This window comes from Ailuropoda melanoleuca, chromosome 2 (genome assembly GCF_002007445.2).
Source record: "Ailuropoda melanoleuca isolate Jingjing chromosome 2, ASM200744v2, whole genome shotgun sequence".
In the NCBI taxonomy this organism is placed as follows: Eukaryota; Metazoa; Chordata; class Mammalia; order Carnivora; family Ursidae; genus Ailuropoda; species Ailuropoda melanoleuca.
The window spans coordinates 89,158,951-89,179,148 of record NC_048219.1 but is presented as its reverse complement, the minus strand read 5'-3'; the positions used below and the strand labels follow the sequence as shown (position 1 = coordinate 89,179,148).

The following is a 20,198-nucleotide window of genomic DNA, read 5'->3' as shown; positions in this document are numbered from 1 at the left end:
AGGAGGGATCCCCTTTCTCCACATCCTCTCCAACAATTGTTGTTTCTTGCCTTGTCTATCTTTGCCATTCTAACTGGCGTAAGGTGGTATCTCAGTGTGGTTTTGATTTGAATTTCCCTGATGGCTAATGATTTTGAACATTTTTTCATGTGTCTGTTAGCCATTTGTATGTCTTCATTGGAAAAGTGTCTGTTCATATCTTCTGCCCATTTTATGATTTGTTTGTTTCTTGTGTATTGAGTTTGAGAAATTCTTTGTAGATCTTGGATACCAGTCTTTTATCTGCGTCATTCACAAATATCTTCTCCCATTCCGTGGGCTGCCTCTTAGTTTTTTTGACTGTTTCCTTGGCTATGCAGAAGCTTTTGATCTTGATGAAGTCCCACAAGTTCATTTTTTCTTTTGCTTCTCTTGCCTTTGGAGATGTCTAATTCAATGCTTCTATATACCCTCCACTCCTGCCAGACTCACCAGCTTACTGCAATCCAAACACACCCTATAAATTCTTGCCGTGTACCTTTGGTCTTTCCCTTCTCCCCAGCAGGATTTCTTTGCTTTCTTTTCTGCCCACCTGAATTCCGTGAAGAACAACACAAATCCTCCCTGCTAAGGGGAGCCTGGGCCTAGGCCACAAAGACTCCACATATACTGAGGTTTTCTGACACTCAGCACTTCTCATGTCCTGCTCCTGCTGTTCAAAATCTCTTCTATGTGAAGCTTCTTTATTTTACCTGAACTAAAATCTCTGCACTTTTGTGATTGCCTTGCAACATGCTGAACACATAGTCAATAATAGCAAGTGTCATCAATAATAACTGACTGATGTGTGGACACATAGGAAAAAGTTCAAGCAGGGAGCTAGATGTGAGGCAAAAGTGGAAAGTAGAGGTAAATTCAAAATTTTTTGCACTTTACACAAGATTCTCAAATGCTGCCAAAAATCAGTAATTGACTTACTCCATAAAAAGTTACTTTGAGTTTCCTGTGTTTAAGACATTGCTGACATGGGGTGGGAACTAAGCAGTGACTCCAACAGAGGCTCTACTCACAGATATCACAGCATCCACATTATCCATCAACTTGTAACTTTTTAGGAAGACCTTAATAGGTGGCAGATCCACCATCATCACACCCTTCCCTCCCCAAAGTGGTCATGTATCTAATTCTCCCTCTAGCAGGCAGAGCTATTAAATGAAAAAAAAATTAAATTAAAACAGGTCGATAGATTAAAATATACATATCTACCTACACAAGCAAGATAGCCTAAAACAAATCTCTTCCAGGAATATATCCTGGCTATTTACCTAGAATCACTAGTCCCTACTCTGAGAGGTGTTTATAAAGTGACCATATCAATATTCTTCTTTGGTAGGATTTAACTGTTTTCCTCCATTAGTCTTGGTAAGTGACACATATTAAGGATGAAAGCAACATACACCTGTCTTTTGGGACCCCCGCAGCATGCACGCACACACATACTCCCCTAATTAAATGGGGCTGGGACTTGAACAGTATCACCTATCTAATGAAAAACAGGTTCGTGAGTAAGTGGGGGAAGTAAATAAACCAAACGGTCTGCAGAGGGAGAGGTCAAGCTGGGCTGAGCTGGGCTGGGCCCAGAGCGATTCAGGCTCCACCACAGAATGGGTGTCTCTTGGGATGGCCTAGTAGGACAATTAAAACTCCTATAAATAGGAGGGGTTTTCAAGTCTCCAGTATCCTCTCTGGCTTCTGAATCTTCTGCTCATTCCTCCTTAAGCAGGTAAGGCATGCATGGGAAAGGGGGGTGTTCGGGGGGGTGACTTATGGCAGTATCTACAAGGCTCTTGATAGCAGCTATAATGTGCTGGGCTGGGGAGGTTTGAGATTTCTCCCTGTGCATGACGGGCCTGGGTAGACTCCTGCTTCCTTTTTGGCTCTGAGAATATGATGATAGCTGGGGTGGACCTCTTCTGAGACTGTAAAATATACATGTCTTTGTTTCAGCATGTCCTGAGCAACCCAAAACTGAGGGTTAGAACTATTGGAGGGCAGCTTAGTCTCCCACTGAGCACTGACCTTTCAGGCAAGTAAGACAAGACCAAAAAGTTTAGAGCTCGTTGGGGCCCTGGACCACAGGGCCACAGTAACATTCATGTCTCATTGCAGTGAAATGTCATAAGGAACTCGGCATGCCCCATGCAATTCATTGTGCCACGTCCTTATAGGCATCACTCTATGCTTTTGGAAGTCCAATGTGCTTTGCAGTTAGGGCTTCTTGGAGGCTTATAAACCCAGTAACTAGAATTTTTACAGCACAGGAAGAAATATCATTGAGATCCAGATCCCAAAATACGTTAGTTTTCCAACATGGACAATGTGAATCCAGCTCATTATATATACTTCCAAGCACCCGTGTAGTTAATTTGGCTTGCTATTTTTATCAGTAATAGTTTTTATATTAATTGATTCTACTTTATAAGCATACCGCCAAATGATGGTCCAGGCCAGAAGTACTTGCTGGGATTTAGCCTCCCAGAAAGCTTGCTTGGCCCATGGCAAAAGACCTCTAGCTTTCTTCCCCACTTGAGCAAGGGTCATTTAAAGACTGAGGCCTGTTCAGTGGGGTCTATTTAGTTGGTGAAAAATTATGTCTTATTGTACTGGCTTCTGGCCCTGCCTCTGTGGGCCTCCTGACCTCTCTTCCTTTTTGTTCTAATAAAGGGTTTCAATCAAGCAAGTCCCAACTGGAGTAGGGGGTGGGGCATGTAAAACACCTGCCATATGTTCTTTGCTTTTTAGGAAACTGTCACTTTTCCCAGTCAGGAACCCACAGTTCGTGCCTGTCTCCCACTGTAGTGAATGATATTTGGAGCCTGGATATTGGTCAAAGGGAATGAGGAGTATGGCTAAGAAGGGGCTTTATCATTTCTTAAACTTCTTTCCCTGACCAAAAAGGGCCACTTGCCCTCTGGAAATGCTATCTCCTTGTCTTCATCCTAAACACAGAAAAAATCTTGTTTCTTCTTTTAGGCTTACCCATTTTTGTTAAAATGGCTCAACTCCTGAATAGCATACTCACTGTGATCAAGGTGTTCCAGAAATATGCTAAAGAGAATGGGAAATGTACCTTGCTCTGCAAGAAGGAGTTGAAGCAGCTGCTCTTGGCTGAGTTTGGAGATATCCTCTGGGTAAGATGCATAGACTCTGACCCCATGAAGTCAAGTGTGAGTGACTCTGACACCTGCATCCAGAGCTTGATGTTTTTTGTTTGATCTGGTCATGTTCCATTCACCCTGTAGCTAAAGATTTTCAGGCAGCTCCTCAGTTCTTCTCTCTCACCAGACACACGTGCTCACAGGCATGCACACACACACACACACACACACACACACACCCCTTCTTATAGCTGAACTTGACAGAAAGGAGTACAACTTCAAACCAGAAAAAATTTCTCAGAAGGAATTCTAGATTCGTATCTTGATTTCTGTCCACACATTTTTCATTCATTCATTCAATAAAAAGTCATTGAACACCTATTCCATTCCAGGACCATCCTAAGCACTGGGAATGCAAACATGAATAAAACCAGCTTCTCATACCTCTAGGATCTCACAGTGTGGTTGGAAAGAAGTAGGTAAAAAATAATTACAATATAACATGTGATGGGATGGAATAATCATGCCCCCATTGGCCCAGCAAGAGATGCGGTTCTGAGGACCAGTTGATCAAAGACTAGAACCAAGCCCAAGCCATTTCAGATTAATGGTTTCCAACCACGGAAGGCTCATACAGGAGTGAAGAGGCTGGGGCATAGACACTGGCACACACTGTATCCACAGGAGAATAGCTAATTTTGCTCTTTGTTTTATCTCCTCACAGAGACCAAATGACCCAGACATGGTGGAAAGCAACCTGAGCCTCTTGGATAAAGACAGAAATGGACATGTTGATTTTCATGAATATCTCTTGTTGGTGTTCCAATTGGCCCAAGCCTGCTATCATAAATTGGAAAATAAGTCATGTGGAGGTAGAATCTCTCAGCAAGAAGGGGAGCAGGAGGGAACACAAGACCATAAGTTTCCAGAAAATACAGGCAGGCAACACAGGCAGAGGCATGAGAAAGAAAGGCAGGACTCCCACTGCACTCAGCCTGAGAGACAAAACCAGGATGTCCACCAGGATCAGTCAGAGAGACAGGATAGGGACTCCCACTATGGTCAGTCTGAGAGACAGGGTAGAGACTCCCACTATGGTCAGTCCGAGGGACAGGGTAGAGACTCCCACTATGGTCAGTCCGAGGGACAGGATAGGGACTCCCGCTATGGTCAGTCTGAGAGACAGGATAAGGACTCCTGCTATGGTCAGTCCGAGGGACAGAATAGGGACTCCCACTATGGTCAGTCAGAGAGACAGGATAGGGACTCCCGCTACGGTCAGTCTGAGGGACAGGATAGGGACTCCCGCTATGGTCAAAGATGGAGACATAAATCTAGTAGTAGCCAACCTAAAAGACAAGGATATATCTTTGCCTTAAGTCAGTGTGAGAAACAAGTTCACAATTCTCGTTATGGCCAGATAAACCAACAGGAATCAAGCTCTTATCATGGACAGTCTCAGAGGCTGAATCAGGAATCAGGCTATGGTCAGAAAGATAGACAAGAATTGGACTTTCAATATGGCCAGACAGACAGACAAGGCCAGAGTTCCCACTATAGTCAGACAGACAGACAAGGCCAGAGTTCTCACTATGGCCAGGCAGACAGACAAGGCCAGAGTTGTCACTATGGCCAGGCAGACAGACAAGGCCTAGGTTCTCAGTGTAACCAGACAGACAGACAAGGCCAGAGTCTCCATTATGGCCAGACAGACAGACAAGGCCAGAGTTCTCACTACGGCCAGACAGAGAGACAAGGCCAGATTTCCCACTATGGTCAGACAGACAGACAAGGCCAGATTTCTCACTATGGCCAGGCAGACAGACAAGGCCTAGGTTCTCAGTGTAACCAAACAGACAGACAAGGCCAGAGTCTCCACTATGGCCAGACAGACAGACAAGGCCAAAGTTCTCACTATGGCCAGACAGAGAGACAAGGCCAGATTTCCCACTGTGGTCAGACAGACAGACAAGGCCAGAATTCTCCGTGGGGTCAGACAGATAGACAAGGCCTAGGTTCTCAGTGCAGTCAGACAGATGGACAAGGCCAGAGTTCCCACTATGGCCAGACAGACAGACAAGGCCTCAGCTCTCACTATGTCCAGTCAGAGATTGGGGTAACAAGGCAAAATGGTTACCTCCAAGAAAGTGAGGGAACAAGCAGAGACTCATATGTTGAGCAATCAGGAAGGTCAGGGAGACTAAGTCAAAAGATTCACAGACGGGAAGTGACTCAAAATCAAGGACAGAGATACCAGTCTAGGGAAGGCCAACAGAACAGCCACGAGGCATGGGAGACTGAGGAGGATAGCCAACACCACCAACACAAACTCATAGCACAAATCCAGCAGGAAAGGTCATGCAGTTACAGAAGGGGTGCCTGGCAATCATGTAGTGGTGAGCAGGACCACCTACAGGCCCAGGCCAGGCAAAGTCATGGAGAGAGGCAGATCCGCCAGACAGAGGAAGAGCAGGGCCACCAAAGCTGGGGCAGACATGGTTGTGAGAGTCAGGAAACTCCATGGGAGAAGCAGGCCAGGCAAACCCACGAAGAGGAACAAAGCCATCAGAGACGGGACAGGCAAACCCACGAAGATGAGCAGACCCGTCAGAGACGGGACAGGCAAACGCACGAAGACGAGCAGACCCATCAGAGACGGGACAGGCAAACCCACAAAGATGAGCAGACCCGTCAGAGATGGGACAGGCAAACCCACGAAGATGAGCAGACCCGTCAGAGACGGGACAGGCAAACCCATGAAGAGGGTCAAAACTGTCAGCAACAATGGAATAGGCAAACTCTTGAGGAGAAAGAAAGGTATCAAGGGTCCCAGAATCAACAATCTTATGGGGCCCAGCAAGGCTGTGCTAATAGAGAAAAATTCCACATGAATGAGAATAGCCAGGGGCGAGGTTCCCAGGGAACACACAGTAATCTGACCTTCCATCCCACCCAGAGTAGTGGGAGGCTTCCAAGGAGAGAACAGGGTGGAAGTCACCCTTCCAAGGCAGCTCCTGCTCCCAACCCCCTCTATGACTATGTACAAGAGCAGAAAAGGAATCAGCACTAGGCTGTGCAAACACCAGAGGTAAAGAAACTTGAAGCCAAGGAGGAAATCTACATGTCAAGTTTATCCTTACTTCTGTTTAAGAGATTGAAAATGTTTGTCTTCCTTCTCTCCTCTATCTACTTGCAAGGATGCTTTTGAGAACTAGTATTCACTTTTAGGGCATTTCCATTCTTTGAGCAGCAGTTCTAGGGTGTTCTGGTTGGGTTAAATCTGAGTGGTAATTTGGGTGACATAATCAGATCCCAATTTTGATTACTTTGGGGATTTAAATCATTTCCTGGTTTTCCATCTGTATAGGTGGGACATGGTTGGACCACTGAATGGTAGAAACTTCTCCCAAAAATTCAGAAACAAGAAAGGTATTCTGAAGATACATATTATAGCCTGAGGACAGGACAGCTGGGCTTTAGTAGCCTTGGGCTCCTGTGGACGAAACACCAGGAATTGCAAACCTTATAGTCTACACTAAAATGAAATATGGTGAGAGGCTTCTAGGAGAGTCATCTCTGAAGTCCCCAGTACCTCCCATGCCCAGACTCCCACCCTTCACCAGAGGGACTATCCCCTGAGCTATTATCACTACAGCTGACTGGACTGGTTCCAGCTTCGTATCTATCTAGTTTCTGATCATATAAAACGGAGAGAAAGAATATGTCACCTGCTTGCAGATTCCAACAAGCCAAAACTGTCCATCCATAGCTCCTGAAAAACCTTCAAAGAAAAATCTATGGAATTGTTTTAAAATACCCAATAAATGATTGGTGAGCAATGATCTCAACGACTCTTTTCCTACTTCATGGTGGGAGCATGCTATCCTATCTTCACTTGGGTGCAGTTTTCCAAGAATAAGGCCTCATTTCTTGACGCATAAGACACTTTAGTTCTTTGAGTTCCTGAGCGCTGAAGAAGGAAAAGGAGAAGAAGGAGGAGGAGGAGAAGGGGAAGAATGGAAAAGAAAGGAGAAGGAAGAGGAAGAAGAAGAATCAATATGAAACAAATAACAAAAGGTCAAAAGGAATTTATTGAAATATTTTCAGCTCCTTCCCCCACAAAGGAGTCAAAGTTGACCCTTGCCCTCATTTACCTCCGCATTCAAACGGTCATTAAGTCTTGCCAACTTTACATCCTCCATACCTCTTGGATCTCTTCCCATGCTAATTCACAATAGGTCCTCCAAATCTACCCACCCCAGAAAGATACCATGGCTTTGTAAAAGACACCTACCCCTTGGGACTCACTCCTCAGCCACCTTCTCTTTTCTAACTACAGTTATCTTGTCCAGTCCTACAGCTCCAAATATCACCACTATTTCTAAGACTCTCAAGCCTTCATCTCCAGCCCTACTTCTGTCCTAAATCCCAGACTCCTATATCCAATTATCTCTTTGGCATTTCCATTGGGACATCAAATAGCATCTCGGTCTTAGCATTCCCAAATAGGAGTCTTGACTTAACTTGTTTCTCCCTCCATTTCCCCCAGTTCAGTAAGTTGGTAGGACTATCCACATTGCTCAAGCAAAAGCATAGGAGAAACGTTCTTTATTGTAATCATTCCCTCCCCCAAATTAAACTCATCAGCAGTCCTTTTGTTTTTACCTCAAAATACAGTGTAGCCCAGATCCCACCATTCTTGTCATCTCCCATTTCATCAACCCTCTCTCCATTGTCTCTCTCCTAGAACCCAGTAACAGCTTCCTGACATGAATTCTTACTCTTCTGTGAAATGGAAACCACGTCAGGGGCACCTGGGTAGCTCAGTCGTTAAGCGTCTGCCTTCAGCCCAGGGCATGATCCCAGGGTGCTGGGATCGAGCCCCACATCGGGCTCCTCCTCTGGGAAGCCTGCTTCTTCCTCTCCCACTCCCCTGCTTGTGTTCCCTCTCTCGCTGGCTGTCCCTCTCTCTGTCAAATAAATAAATAAATAAATAAATAAATAAATAAATAAATAATTTAAAAAAAAGAAAGAAACCACATCAGATCACTCCCCCGGGTAGAAGGCTCAGTGGTTTCTCACCACACAAGAATAAAATCCAGCATTCTCCCCAAGCCTTCCTTGGATAGGGCCCTGCCGCACCCCATCATGCACCACTCTCTCTGCGCTCACTGTTTTCCAACCACACTGGCCTTCCTCTGGTGAGTCCACCAGGGCAAGCTGGTTCCCACCTCAAAGCCTCTGAAGCAGCTATTACTTTGGCTTGGGAGAGTCCTCTCCCCAGCTTTGTGTGATTGGCTCCTTATTTCATTCAAGTCTCAGTTAAAGAGTCATCTCCTAGAAGCTTTCTTGACATTTAGTCTACAAGAGTAGACCCCAGCCACTCCCAGTCACATCCTCCCCTTTCTCTTGTTGTGCTCAACATTTTTCATATCTGTTATCTTGGTTTTTTGTTACCTGTTTATTGTCTTTTTCTCCCTACTGGAACTTAAGGCCCATAAGGACACAAATTTTGTTTTGTCTTGTTTGTCTTGTTTATCACTGTATCCTCTGCATCAAAAAGAGTATGCATTCAAGGTGCAAGCCCAATGGGTGTAGTTCCACTGAATGCTCACAGAAGGCCTTTGCAATCTGGCTTCAGTCCATTTCCGCTTGGTTCCCCACTATACTCCCACATGCCACCCAGACTCCAGCCTAACTGGACAACTGCCCAACCTCCACACCTCTGCTTATACCATTTCCTCCACTGGAGCACTCTCCTAACCTTCATCTGGCAAAATCCTATCTATTCTATTAATTAGCAGAATCTCTCAGACCTATCACCACTGCAGAATTCATCATTTTCACTGAAACGACTCTACACCCATCTGTTTCCCACAGCAAGCTGCAAGATCCTAGCAAGCAGAAACTGCATCTTATTCAGTTGTATCTTCGTCACGAAGCACCAAGCACAGTGACTGACCAACTGTATGTAAAGAGACTGAGGTTTAGGGGCAATTGGGTGGCGAAGTCAGTTAAGTGTCTGAGTCTTGGTTTCCGCTCAGATCCTGATCTCAGAGTCATGAGATCGAGCCCTGTAGATTGGGTTCCATGCTCAGTGCAGAGTTTGCTTAAGACTTTCTTCCCCCCTCCCTCTGCCCTCCCTCCCCCACCACAGCCCTCTCTCTCTCTGTTTCTAAAATAAATAAATCTTTAAAAAATAGAAAGAGACTGAGATTTAGAATAAAAAGACCTGTATTTGAGACCTAGCTCTACAATTTACTGATTTAACAATCTTAGAAAACTTAGAAAAACTTCTTTATCTCTTTAAATCTCAGTTCTCTCATCTATAAAATAGGATTAAAAATTCCAATCATTGCTTAAAAATAAATTGAGATGATGTATGTAAAGTAGTTAATAATCTGATATCTTCTTGCTTACCTAGTTAGTGTTTATCATCTTTTCCCCTTTGGCATTATTTTTAATAGAAGCTTAATAAATGTTTACCATATAATTGAAAGTTTATGTGCCGGCTCCTCCAAGAAGCCTTCATTGATCCCCCTTCTTCCTAGACAATAACAACGACTTCTTTGTCTTCAAGAAGCATCTTTGGAAAGCTTCTGTGTTCATCATCACAGTCTACATTATGGTAGGTATTGGGGAATATTCTCACTCCCTGTTTAAGAAGTTCCTTCAGAAAAAGGTCCACACTCTGTTCTTTACATCATTGTTAGCACCCAGAATACTCAGAATAAGTATTTGGTGGGTGCTTGTTGAATCAAAATCAACTGAATAGACTCTCTATTACATGGCTCTTTCCCTCCATGCCTGGCACCACCACTCTGTCCCCTTTGTTCTATTCTGCAAATCGAGTGCTTTCATCCCTCCCACCTTCCCTCACAACCCAGGACCCAGCTTTTCTTTCTCTCAGACTTCCTGTGCCTACCTGCTCAACCATTTATTATTTTCTTATATTTTTAATTGAAGTATAGTTGAAATAAAATGTTATATTAGTTTGTACAATATAGTGTGCAATATAGTGATTTGACAATTTTATCCATTATACAATGCTCACCCCAATTAAGTGTAGTCACCGTCTGCCACCATACATTATTACAATAGTACTGACAATATTCCCTAGGCTAAACTTTTTATCCCTGTGATTTATTTATTGTATAGCTGGAAGTTTGTACTTCTTTACCCCTTTCACCCATTTTTCCCAACCCCCAACCACCTCCCCTTGACACAGCCCTGTTGAAATAGAACTCTTGAGGGGTGCATAATCTCCGCTCAGCACCCACACTTTCCATGATTTGCAGGATCCCAGACTGCAGCCATTCTATTTTCTTACTCTTCACTCCACTTTCCCCTTCTTCTCCGTTGCAGTCCAAACCCAACAATTCCTATCCCCCAACTCCTCAAAAGGCCAGTTCCAAACTCACCTTCTCTAATCATTCCTCCCTCAGTGCTCTGTTGACTTTCATATACTCAGGCTCCCCTGACTGCACTCTGCTTTCTGAAGGAAGCATGCACAAATGTTCTCCTGCTGCTTCAGTTATGTCAGTCATCCTTTCCAGTGAAGCTATGAGGCCATTAAGAAGCTGATGAGTCCCCTGCTCCTTTGAAAACCCAGCACAATGGATTTGCAACCACTGGTGTTGGTTAACTTACTGGGAGACTTACTCAAGCAGCTGGAGCCTAATTGGTTGAACATTTATTGAGTACACACTATCAAAATACATTTTGCGTACAAACAACTTGCATTCATGAGAACAAAGAGCACTAAGAACACCTATTAGATAGATAACAACAGTCTAAGAGAGAGAACACGTTGAACTGGGAGTCAGAAAACTTGAGTTCTAGTCGTGGCACTGTGGCTAATGCCACATAGGACTGGGTACTTTTTGTCCCCATGTACTCCAGTGTTCTCATCCTTAAAATGAGGAGTTGGCACAATACAATTTACAATGTAGGTTTCCTTAAAGTTGTACTGCTCTGGTTTTATAGCTAAATGTCTAGTTGAATCAGCCAGGCTGATTAAGGACAGTAAATATTCCAGAGGCTGAAAACACCTTGACAGCAAACTGGAAAAAACATCCTGTGGGGTTCTAGTGCCACCTGCTGATCACTGGATTCCCCGTGTCCTGAGATGTCCAGAAAACATGAGACTGTTAAGAAGGGAACAAGTCATAGTATGGCGCTGTCCGCCCAATGAACAAATAAGACTGTTGTCAAATGGACTCTTCCTCAGTTTCTACCACAGCAACAACTGTCCCTAACTATGCAGGGCACATGTTGTGTGATATGATATGCTATGGAGTGAAGAACAGCAGTTTGGGAGTTCAAAAGAAGTAAATTTCAATCTTGTCCCAACCACTTAAGTTCCTGTGTGACTTGAGCCTCAGTTTCCTCATTTTAAAATTCCAATAATAGGATCTTCTTCATAGGGTGACTAAAAGGACCTGTGGAGTGTGTGGCATAGTGCCCAGCACATTCTTGCCACTAGAGAACTTTGGAAACACAACTCTTGCTCTAAAACAGCTTGCAATCAGTGAGGGATAGAGGCAGGTGCTAAGCTGAGCATATAAACAATAATGATTCAATGTACATTTTTATAATAATATTTTTATTATATTATGTTAGTCACCATATGCTATATCCCTGGTTTCTGATGTAAAGTTCAATGATTCATTAGTTGCGTATAACACCCAGTGCACCATGCAATACGTGCCCTCCTTACTACCTAGCACCAGCCTCTCCCATTCCCCACCTCCCTCCCCTCCCCTCTGAAGCCCTCAGTTTGTTTCTCAGGGTCCATAGTCTCTCATGCTTCTCAATGTACATTTTTGATCACCTTATACACACCAAGGACTATAACAGAAGGTGGTATGTAATAAGAAAGAAAGCACCATGGAGACTCAAAGCAGGGGTGGATCACATGCTCGTGGGGCAAGATAAATGTCTTCATGGTAGAGGCAGCATCTGCCCTGGACTTTAATGAATGGTTAGGATTTAAATAGGCAGATTGATTTATTCAATCGATATTGTACTCACCCTTAAAATCTCACTTCAAATTTCATCTCCATAAGGCCACCCCTTACACTCATTTTAGTCATGCCCTTTCCACATCACCTGCCTGCACCTATTCTTCTCACTCCTCTGTTGTGGCATTCTAATTTTCTCTGCTTAATTTAAAGTTCATAATTTGCAAGTCTGTCTTTCACGCTGTCGTCCACACACTTCCCTAAAGTCAAGGAAATCATTGCTAGTATCCATTTATAAGACCCCACAGTGCAATGCCTACAGCATTTACATGTGGAACATTGGGGCCGCAGTTCAAAAGTCTCAGATTCATTCATTCATTCATCCCACAAACACTGATGACTATAATGTGTTAGGCACTGTGCTAGCACTAAAGGTTAGTAGATGGGATGTCCACTATCAAGAATTCATAATCTCTGGGGTAGGATGATGATCACAATTCCACGTGATGGGCCCAAAAGAACAAACTGTCTGAAATACAAGTGAAAAATAACCACTAGATTTCACAGAGCACTTAGTGTGCCCTGGGTACAATGCTGAGTGTTCACATGCCTATTCCAGGCAACCTCTCATGAGCCCTCATAAGCTAGGTGCTTTTTATCATCCCCATTTTACAGATGAGAAAGCCTAGGCATAAAGAAATTAAATAACTTCCCCAGAGTGACAAAAACAGAATTCAAATCCACTTTATTGTCTCCCAAGCCAATGAAAAGAGTCTACCTAATGAGTACTATACTTCATGGAGCAGAATCTGGCATATAACTGCCAAGTCTACCAGTCTTTGCTAAAACAGCTACACACAAGCCATGCTGCTAGGACGGTGGGGGGCACAACCGTAAACCAAACTGTTCCTGCCCTCAGGGAGCTCACAGTCTACTGAGGATGTAATACATATAAAACAATACATTTAATCCAAAGAATACAATCAAGCACAAGGTCCAGAGGAAGAAAAAATTACATCTGACTGGGAAATGCTAGTGGGATTCTTGCTGAAAGAAGCACTCGGCCTGGGTCATAAGGGATGAGTAGACTTTAGAGAAGTGTAGGTGAGGAGGTAGAATGAAGGTCACCAGGCTTAACAGTATTAGGCATGACAGATCTGACTAGGGCTTTTAATTGATTGTCATCATAACAGGAAAGTAATGAACTGCGATTGCTTTAAGAAAAAATAAAACAGCTTAAAGCATCACACCAAAAGTAAAGACAACAAAAGTAAAAATTGATAAATTGGACTACATCAGAATTAAAAACTTCTGTGCATCAAAGGATATAGTCAATAGAGTGAGAAGGTAACCCTCAGAATGGGAAAAAAATATTTGCAAAATGTGTATCTGACAAGGGATTAACAGCCAAAATGTATTAAAAAAAAAAACTCCAAAAAATCAACAACAAAAAAACTATCCAATTAAAAAGTGTGTAAAAGATTTGAAAAGACATTTCTCCAAAGGTACACAAACAGCTAACAAGCCACATCAATAGATGCTTAACATCACTAATCATTAGGAAAATGCGAATCAAAACACAATGAGATAACACCTCACACCCAGTAGGATGGGTACTATTTTTAAAAGTTTTAAAAAATTTTAAAAACAGAAAATAACAAGTTTTGGCAAGGATGGGGAAAAACTGGAACCCTGTGTACTGCTAGTATGTATGTAAAATTGTGCAGCCATTATGGAAAACAATATGGCGGTTCCTCAAAAAATTAAAAATAGAATTATCATATGATCCAGCAATTACACTTCTGGGTTTATATCCAAAAGAGACAAAGGCAGGATCTTGAAGAGATAGTTGTACACTCATGATACAGCAACACTATTCATAATAGCCAAAAGATGAAAATAACCCAAGTGTCCATTGATGGATGAATGCATAAACAAAATGTGATATACACACAATGGAGTATTATCCAGACTTAGAAAGGAAGGTAATTCTAACACATACATCAGCATGGCCAAACTTCAAGGACACTAAGCTAAATGAAATATTATATGATTGCATTCATATGAGGTATCCAGAGTAGTCAAATTCATAGATACACAAAGTAGAATTTTGATTTCCAGGGGTTAGGTATCATAGAAGGTAATGGGGGAATTATTGTTTTTTGAGTACACAGTTTCATTTTTTCAAGATGAAAAGAGTACTAGAGATTGGACGCAACACAATGTGAATGTAGTTAACACTACTGAACTATATACACTTAAAAATCATTAAGATGGTAATTTTTATGTTGTATATTTTTTAACACAATCAAATTTTTTCAAATTTTTTTAATTAGAAAAGGTAAAGCAATCGTAGTTTAAATTGACAGAAGTAGTGTCCAGATAGGAAGGAAATAGAACTCTCTGCCCTGCACTGCTCAGTCCAGACATAATGAGAGGCAGGGCAACATGGAGTTCTTCCAGAGGAGTATGATGAGGACTTCTCTCCTAGGAAGACTTAAAGGATGTTAAAAATTTTCAAGTATCTGAAGATGGTCCCACAGAATAAGAAGCGATTCTACACTGCTTGGAGTAGGACTAGAGTCAATAGGCACAAGTCAAAAGGAAGGCAATTTTACCCAACTTAAAGAAAAACATCCTTATATTTAAACAGAGTCCACTGCTTTAGGAGGTAGTGATCTCTCATAACCAGCCCTGCCTAAGAGTCTGTGTGACTGTCAGGGTCACTGCAGAAGCACTTCTGCCATAGATGGATCTTGAGTTGAGTGATTTCTAAGTTGAACTAGATGATCCAACTCTAAGATTCTTTGATGTAAAGGAGTCACCTTACATACCCACATAAGCCAGAAATCTCTGCCTTGGCATCTTTGCCAAATGGTTTCCCACACTGTCAAAACCTGATTTAAAAAACAGTAAAACTCTGAGATATTTTCACTCATGTATCTTACTCCCACCTATGATGTAGCTGGATGAGGTAGAGGTGAGTCAGATGAGAAATGAAAGAAGCCACACCTCACATTTAGTCCTTCCATGTGTCTGAGCAGAGCATCCAGGGGCTTGTGAACCACATCACAGTGGCTCTCTTGGGTATGACCAGTGGTCCAGGCAGTCACTGCTTGTACTATGGAAAATGTGGAGAGAGAGAACAGCATCCACAGACATTAGAATGGCAATTCACAAGCAGCTCATTGTGCTTTCACTTCTGCAAATTTGTGCAGGCTCTTCTGGAAAAAAAATCTGCACTCCCAACCCTATCAAACTCATCAGAGAATTAATCCCACATATTTATAAACCATAATGCCCTAATTCTTCTCTCTTCATTTGACTTTGAAGTTCAAAGAAGTGGTCCACTGTTTTTTAGAAAATTCCCTCCAAAGAAAGGCAGGGATTTCCAGATGACTAGGAGCCACGTTTAGGAGATATAAAAGGAAAGAGCTTGAAGTAAGATTCAATAAACTATGAAAGCCCTCTCCTCTTTAGGATTTGTTTTTTTTTTCAGAGAAAACAAAACAAACAAACAAACAAAAAGCCAGGAAGCTAAAGAGCCATTGCCACACAGGAATTAATAAACGTTTTCACCATAATTGATTAAATAAAACCTGATAAAGAGACAAAGAGGAAATCAGGGTTAGGAAAAGAGTCAGACTCCTTGACCTACTGGGTCTCCACCAGTTCAAAATACCTTGAATAAATTTTGTTTATTCATTCATTTACTCATTTATTCATTCACCAACAAATAGTGAGTGCCTACTAAGTTCAAGAAACACCTAGGTACCAGGGATACAGCAGTTTTGAAAATCAGACAGAAAAAAAATAGACAAAAAATGGTCCTCATTGAATTTCAAAAGGAATAAATAAAATACATATTACATCAGATAATGACAAATGCTACAGGGAAAATGCAGTGGAGGAAAATAAGGAATGTTGAGTGTCATTATTTTAAATAAAGTACTCACAAAGGGTCTCCTGAGAAAGTAACATCAAAGCAAAGACCTGAAGAAGAAGGGAACAAAGTAAATGAACACCTGGAGAAGAACAGTCCGGGCCTGGAGAATAGCAGCTACAAAAGCTCTAGGACAGCAGCATGCAAGGTGAGTTTAGGAACAGCAGAGAGACAAGTGGATACAAAATGAGTAAGGGGTGAGTCACAGCAAATGAGATCCGAGAAGTCACTTTGCATACCCACTAATCCTGCAGGGTCTGGTAGGCTTAAGGATTTTAGATTTTCTTCAGAGCAAGCTGGAGAGCATCCGATGGTTTTGCCTCAATCCTTTCACACACCTAGGATTTGTCCCTTATATGTTTGGAGCCCACAGATCTGAACTGGATGATACTGACCCAAATAGCATCTTATGACTGTACAGGCTGTCATCTGACTCTTGGTCCCTGCACAAAGGTCCAGAAGTCCTGTCACCTGGGAGCAACATCCTCAGGGATGAACCAGCATGACCGCACAAAGGATGTTGGCTGTCTAATCACAACAGCCCACTAATCACTTCTAGGGAGGCAGAAAAGAAACAAAACAGTTTCTGTCTCTAAGGAGTTTATAATTCAGTTAGAAAATCAAATGAATGCACACACACACACATACACACACACACAGAGGCTTTGCTTGTAGAGCAACTTATTCACAAGTGTAAAATTTTATACCACATGTATAGCTTTCTTACAATCTCACACACAAATCTTACATGAACCCTGCAAAGTAGTTATAGCTATGAATACCTTGCAGATAAAGAAACTGGTGAGTTCTAATGACCTCCCACAAAAGGTTCAGCTAATTAACTTGTAGCAGAGCCAGAATTTGAACCCAGGTCTTCAGAGTCCAAGTCCAGATGCCCCAGAGCTGGGCCATCTCTGATGAACCACTATGTGTATGAGGGACTACCTAAAAAGGAGTCCTCAGAATCTGGCAAAATTAATCAGATCTTTACAGGAAGAGCTTTGAGCCAAGTCTTATGCATAGAATGTGGACTGGTATCCTGGCAAAAGGCAAGAATCTGGGTATCTAGAGTAGTTTGAGGAGAAATGCAGAGGACCATCTCCCAAGTTAATGCAAGAAATAGCCAACAGATTGGGTGCTTGTGGGAAAGGGTCATTTCGGGAAGTGACTGAAGACTCTGTAAAAGAGGGTTTCATTCCTTTCTTTCAGACCTCCTACACCTTTAGCACCCATGACCCCTTCTCTCCAGGCTCTCCTTCTCCTCGGGAAACTTAGGCTCCTTCACAAACTGGTCCACCCCCCCTTCTGTCTCCTCCCTCTCCTCTTTCTGTATGCCAAGTGCTTCTCTACCTTGGCTGCCACTTCATCATCTCGCAAGTTCTTAAAAAAAAAAAAAAACAGGCACCTAGATCCCATTCCCAGAACCTAATGTTACTGTGATGTGAGCCAAGCTATCTAGATTGTTAAAGTCTCCCCACCCCTGTCGTGGTTCTATTGCACAGCCCAGGTGAGAACCACTGTGCCACACACACACACACACACACACTCACACACAGCCCACTCAATCTCATCTCTTCTTGAGGCTACAACCATCTTATTTCTGCTGATGTTTTCCAAATCCCTGTCTCCAGCCCAGACCTCACTCCTGGCTTCCAGACCTATGTGTCCTATTGCCTCTTGGGCCTCCCTATATGGTGTCTCACAGGCACTCAACATGTTCAAAATGGATCTCTTCCTGTCATGTCCCTCTCCCTGCTATCTATCTGTCCAGGGGCTCCAGACAAACCTGAGCTCCTCCTGATTCCTTCCTCTTTCTTGTCTTCTATATCCAATATGTCAGCAAGCTTTATGGGTTTCTACTTCTTAAAACTTGATTCAAATTATTTTCTCCAGCCCACCTGTAAATACCTTAGTTTAAGCCTCCATTTCTCAACTATTTCATTGTAATGGATACCTAAGTACTTTGCTGTCTCCTACCCAACCTTCCCTCTATCCATTCTCAGTGTTTCTGATGTAGTGACCTCTCCAAAATGCAAATCTGAGTATGTCATCAAGTCCTCTCCTGTCTTAAATCCTATAATGGCTCTCCATAGTCTATAGGATAAAGTCTAAATTCCTTACCTTTGCCCACAAAATCCTTCATGATCTTTCCTGCTTAGCTTTCCCAACCTCACCTCTTATCCCTCCCTATCTCACACCCTACCCTCAACTTGTCCCACAGGATTCGGTACAAGCCCCACCTTCTCTAAGCTGCCCTCCTTGAGCCCACTGTCTGGGTGATGTGCCCCTTCAATGTACTCCCACGACACACTCTACCATAGCTTTTATTATCCAGATTAAAATAATGGGTTGACCTGCATGACTCCCTGACCACACTGTAATCTCCTCAAGGGCTGGGAACAGGTATTACTCCTCTTTGTATCCCTGGTTCTTCACACATCACAAGTGTTTAATTAAGGTTTGTTGAATAAACGAATGAATGAATGATGGATGGGGAAGGCCAGCTGGCAAAGAGAGTTGAACAACTGACTGTTAATTGTATATTTAGCAATAGGTAGTCACTGTAAGATTCTTAATCAGGAAAGTTAGCATAATAAAAATGGTACTTGAGAAAGAATATTTTGATAATAGATTATATGGTGTAGACTGGACACTAGACAGTGGGATGTTGGGCAAATCACTAAGCTTTGCAAGCGGCAGGTTCTTTATCTAAAAAAACTGGAGTTTTATTACCTGTGGTACTTGTTTCATAAGAATAAAATAAAATTAAATAAAATTCGTAATAACTTTCTGAAACCATAAATCACTATACAAATGTAAGAAATTAAGATTATGTGAATGACAAGAAGTGTAGCCACCAAATAATTTTCAGTAAAATCTAAAGCAGCAGGGCATAGTGACAAAGACAATGGGCTGAATGGGACAACATCAGGCTAAAAAGCTTCTGCACAGTGAATGAAAAAATCAATAAAATGCAAAGGCAACCTACCGTATGAGAGAAGATATTTGCCAATCATACATCTAATAAGGGATTAATATCTAAGATACATAAAGAACATACAATTCAATAACAGATAAAATCTGCTTTAAAAATGGACAAAGAAATTGGCACTTTTTCAAAAATGATATACTCATGACCAACTTGCAAATGAAAAGATGCTCAACATCACTCATGATCAGGGAAATGCAAATCAAAACCACAGTGAGATATCACCTCACACATGTTGGAATGGCTAATGTCAAAAAGACAAGAAATAAGTGTTAATAAGGATGTGAAAAAAGGGAACTTTCATGAATGTTGGTGGGAATGTAAATTGGTACAACCACCATAGAAAACAGTATACAGGTTCTTCAAAAAATTAAAAATAGGGGCGCCTGGGTGGCACAGCGGTTAGGCGTCTGCCTTCGGCTCAGGGCGTGATCCCGGCGTTATGGGATTGAGCCCCACCATCAGGCTCCTCCGCTATGAGCCTGCTTCTTCCTCTCCCACTCCCCCTGCTTGTGTTCCCTCTCTCACTGGCTGTCTCTATCTCTGTCAAATAAATCTAAAATCTTAAAAAAAAAAATTAAAAATAGAGTTACCATATGATCCAGCAATCCCACTACTGGTTATCTAACCAAAGAAAACAAAAACTTTAATCTGAAAAGATATCTACACCCCTACATTCACCATAGCGTTTCTTACAATAACCAAGACATGGAAACAGCCTGGTATCCATCAATGGATGAATGGATAAAGAAGCTATAGTATATATGCATATATATATATATATACACACATTTATTTATTTGTGTGTATATATATTTTATATATGTAAATATATGAATATATGTTCACTTTATTTATATATGTTTGTTTATTTTATTCACACACACACTTACACAACAGAATACTACTCAGCCATAAAAAAGAATGAGATCTTGCCATTTGAGACAACATGGATGGACCTAGAAGGTATTACACTAAGTGAAATAAGTCAGACAGAGAAAGACAAATACTTCATGATTTCACTTATATGTGGAATCTGAAAAGCAAAACAAAACGAATAAAACAAAACAAAACAAATCACAGCCTCCCAGATACAGGGAACAGGTTGGTGGCTGTCAAAGTGACAAAGGAAGAGGGAGGACAAAATGTGTAAAAGGGATCAAGAA

General features: G+C 42.1%; 1 protein-coding gene across 3 annotated transcripts; it reads left to right on the top strand.

Moving 5' to 3' along the window:
• The first annotated feature begins 1,701 nt into the window (after positions 1-1,701).
• RPTN (repetin) lies at positions 1,702-6,973 on the top strand. 3 transcript variants are annotated; one of them, XM_034654310.1, is made up of 4 exons: positions 1,702-1,762; positions 3,013-3,170; positions 3,862-4,881; positions 4,990-6,973. In XM_034654310.1, the coding sequence occupies exons 2-4, from the start codon at positions 3,033-3,035 to the stop codon at positions 6,205-6,207; spliced, it is 2,376 nt and encodes a 791-aa protein (XP_034510201.1). In that variant the 5' UTR covers positions 1,702-1,762; positions 3,013-3,032; the 3' UTR covers positions 6,208-6,973. The 3 variants fall into 3 exon arrangements, with proteins under 3 accessions (XP_034510201.1, XP_034510202.1, XP_002929805.2); XM_034654311.1 differs by having other exon boundaries at positions 3,862-5,759; positions 5,886-6,973; XM_002929759.4 differs by having other exon boundaries at positions 3,862-6,973.
• Positions 6,974-20,198: the final 13,225 nt, after the last annotated feature.

Excerpts from the sequence above, each read along its gene's own strand:
- RPTN (XM_002929759.4), top strand. The coding sequence starts at position 3,033 with ATGGCTCAACTCCTGAATAGCATACTCACTGTGATCAAGGTGTTCCAG. Across the intron at positions 3,171-3,861 it reads AGTTTGGAGATATCCTCTGG|AGACCAAATGACCCAGACAT; the intron begins GTAAGATGCATA and ends ATCTCCTCACAG.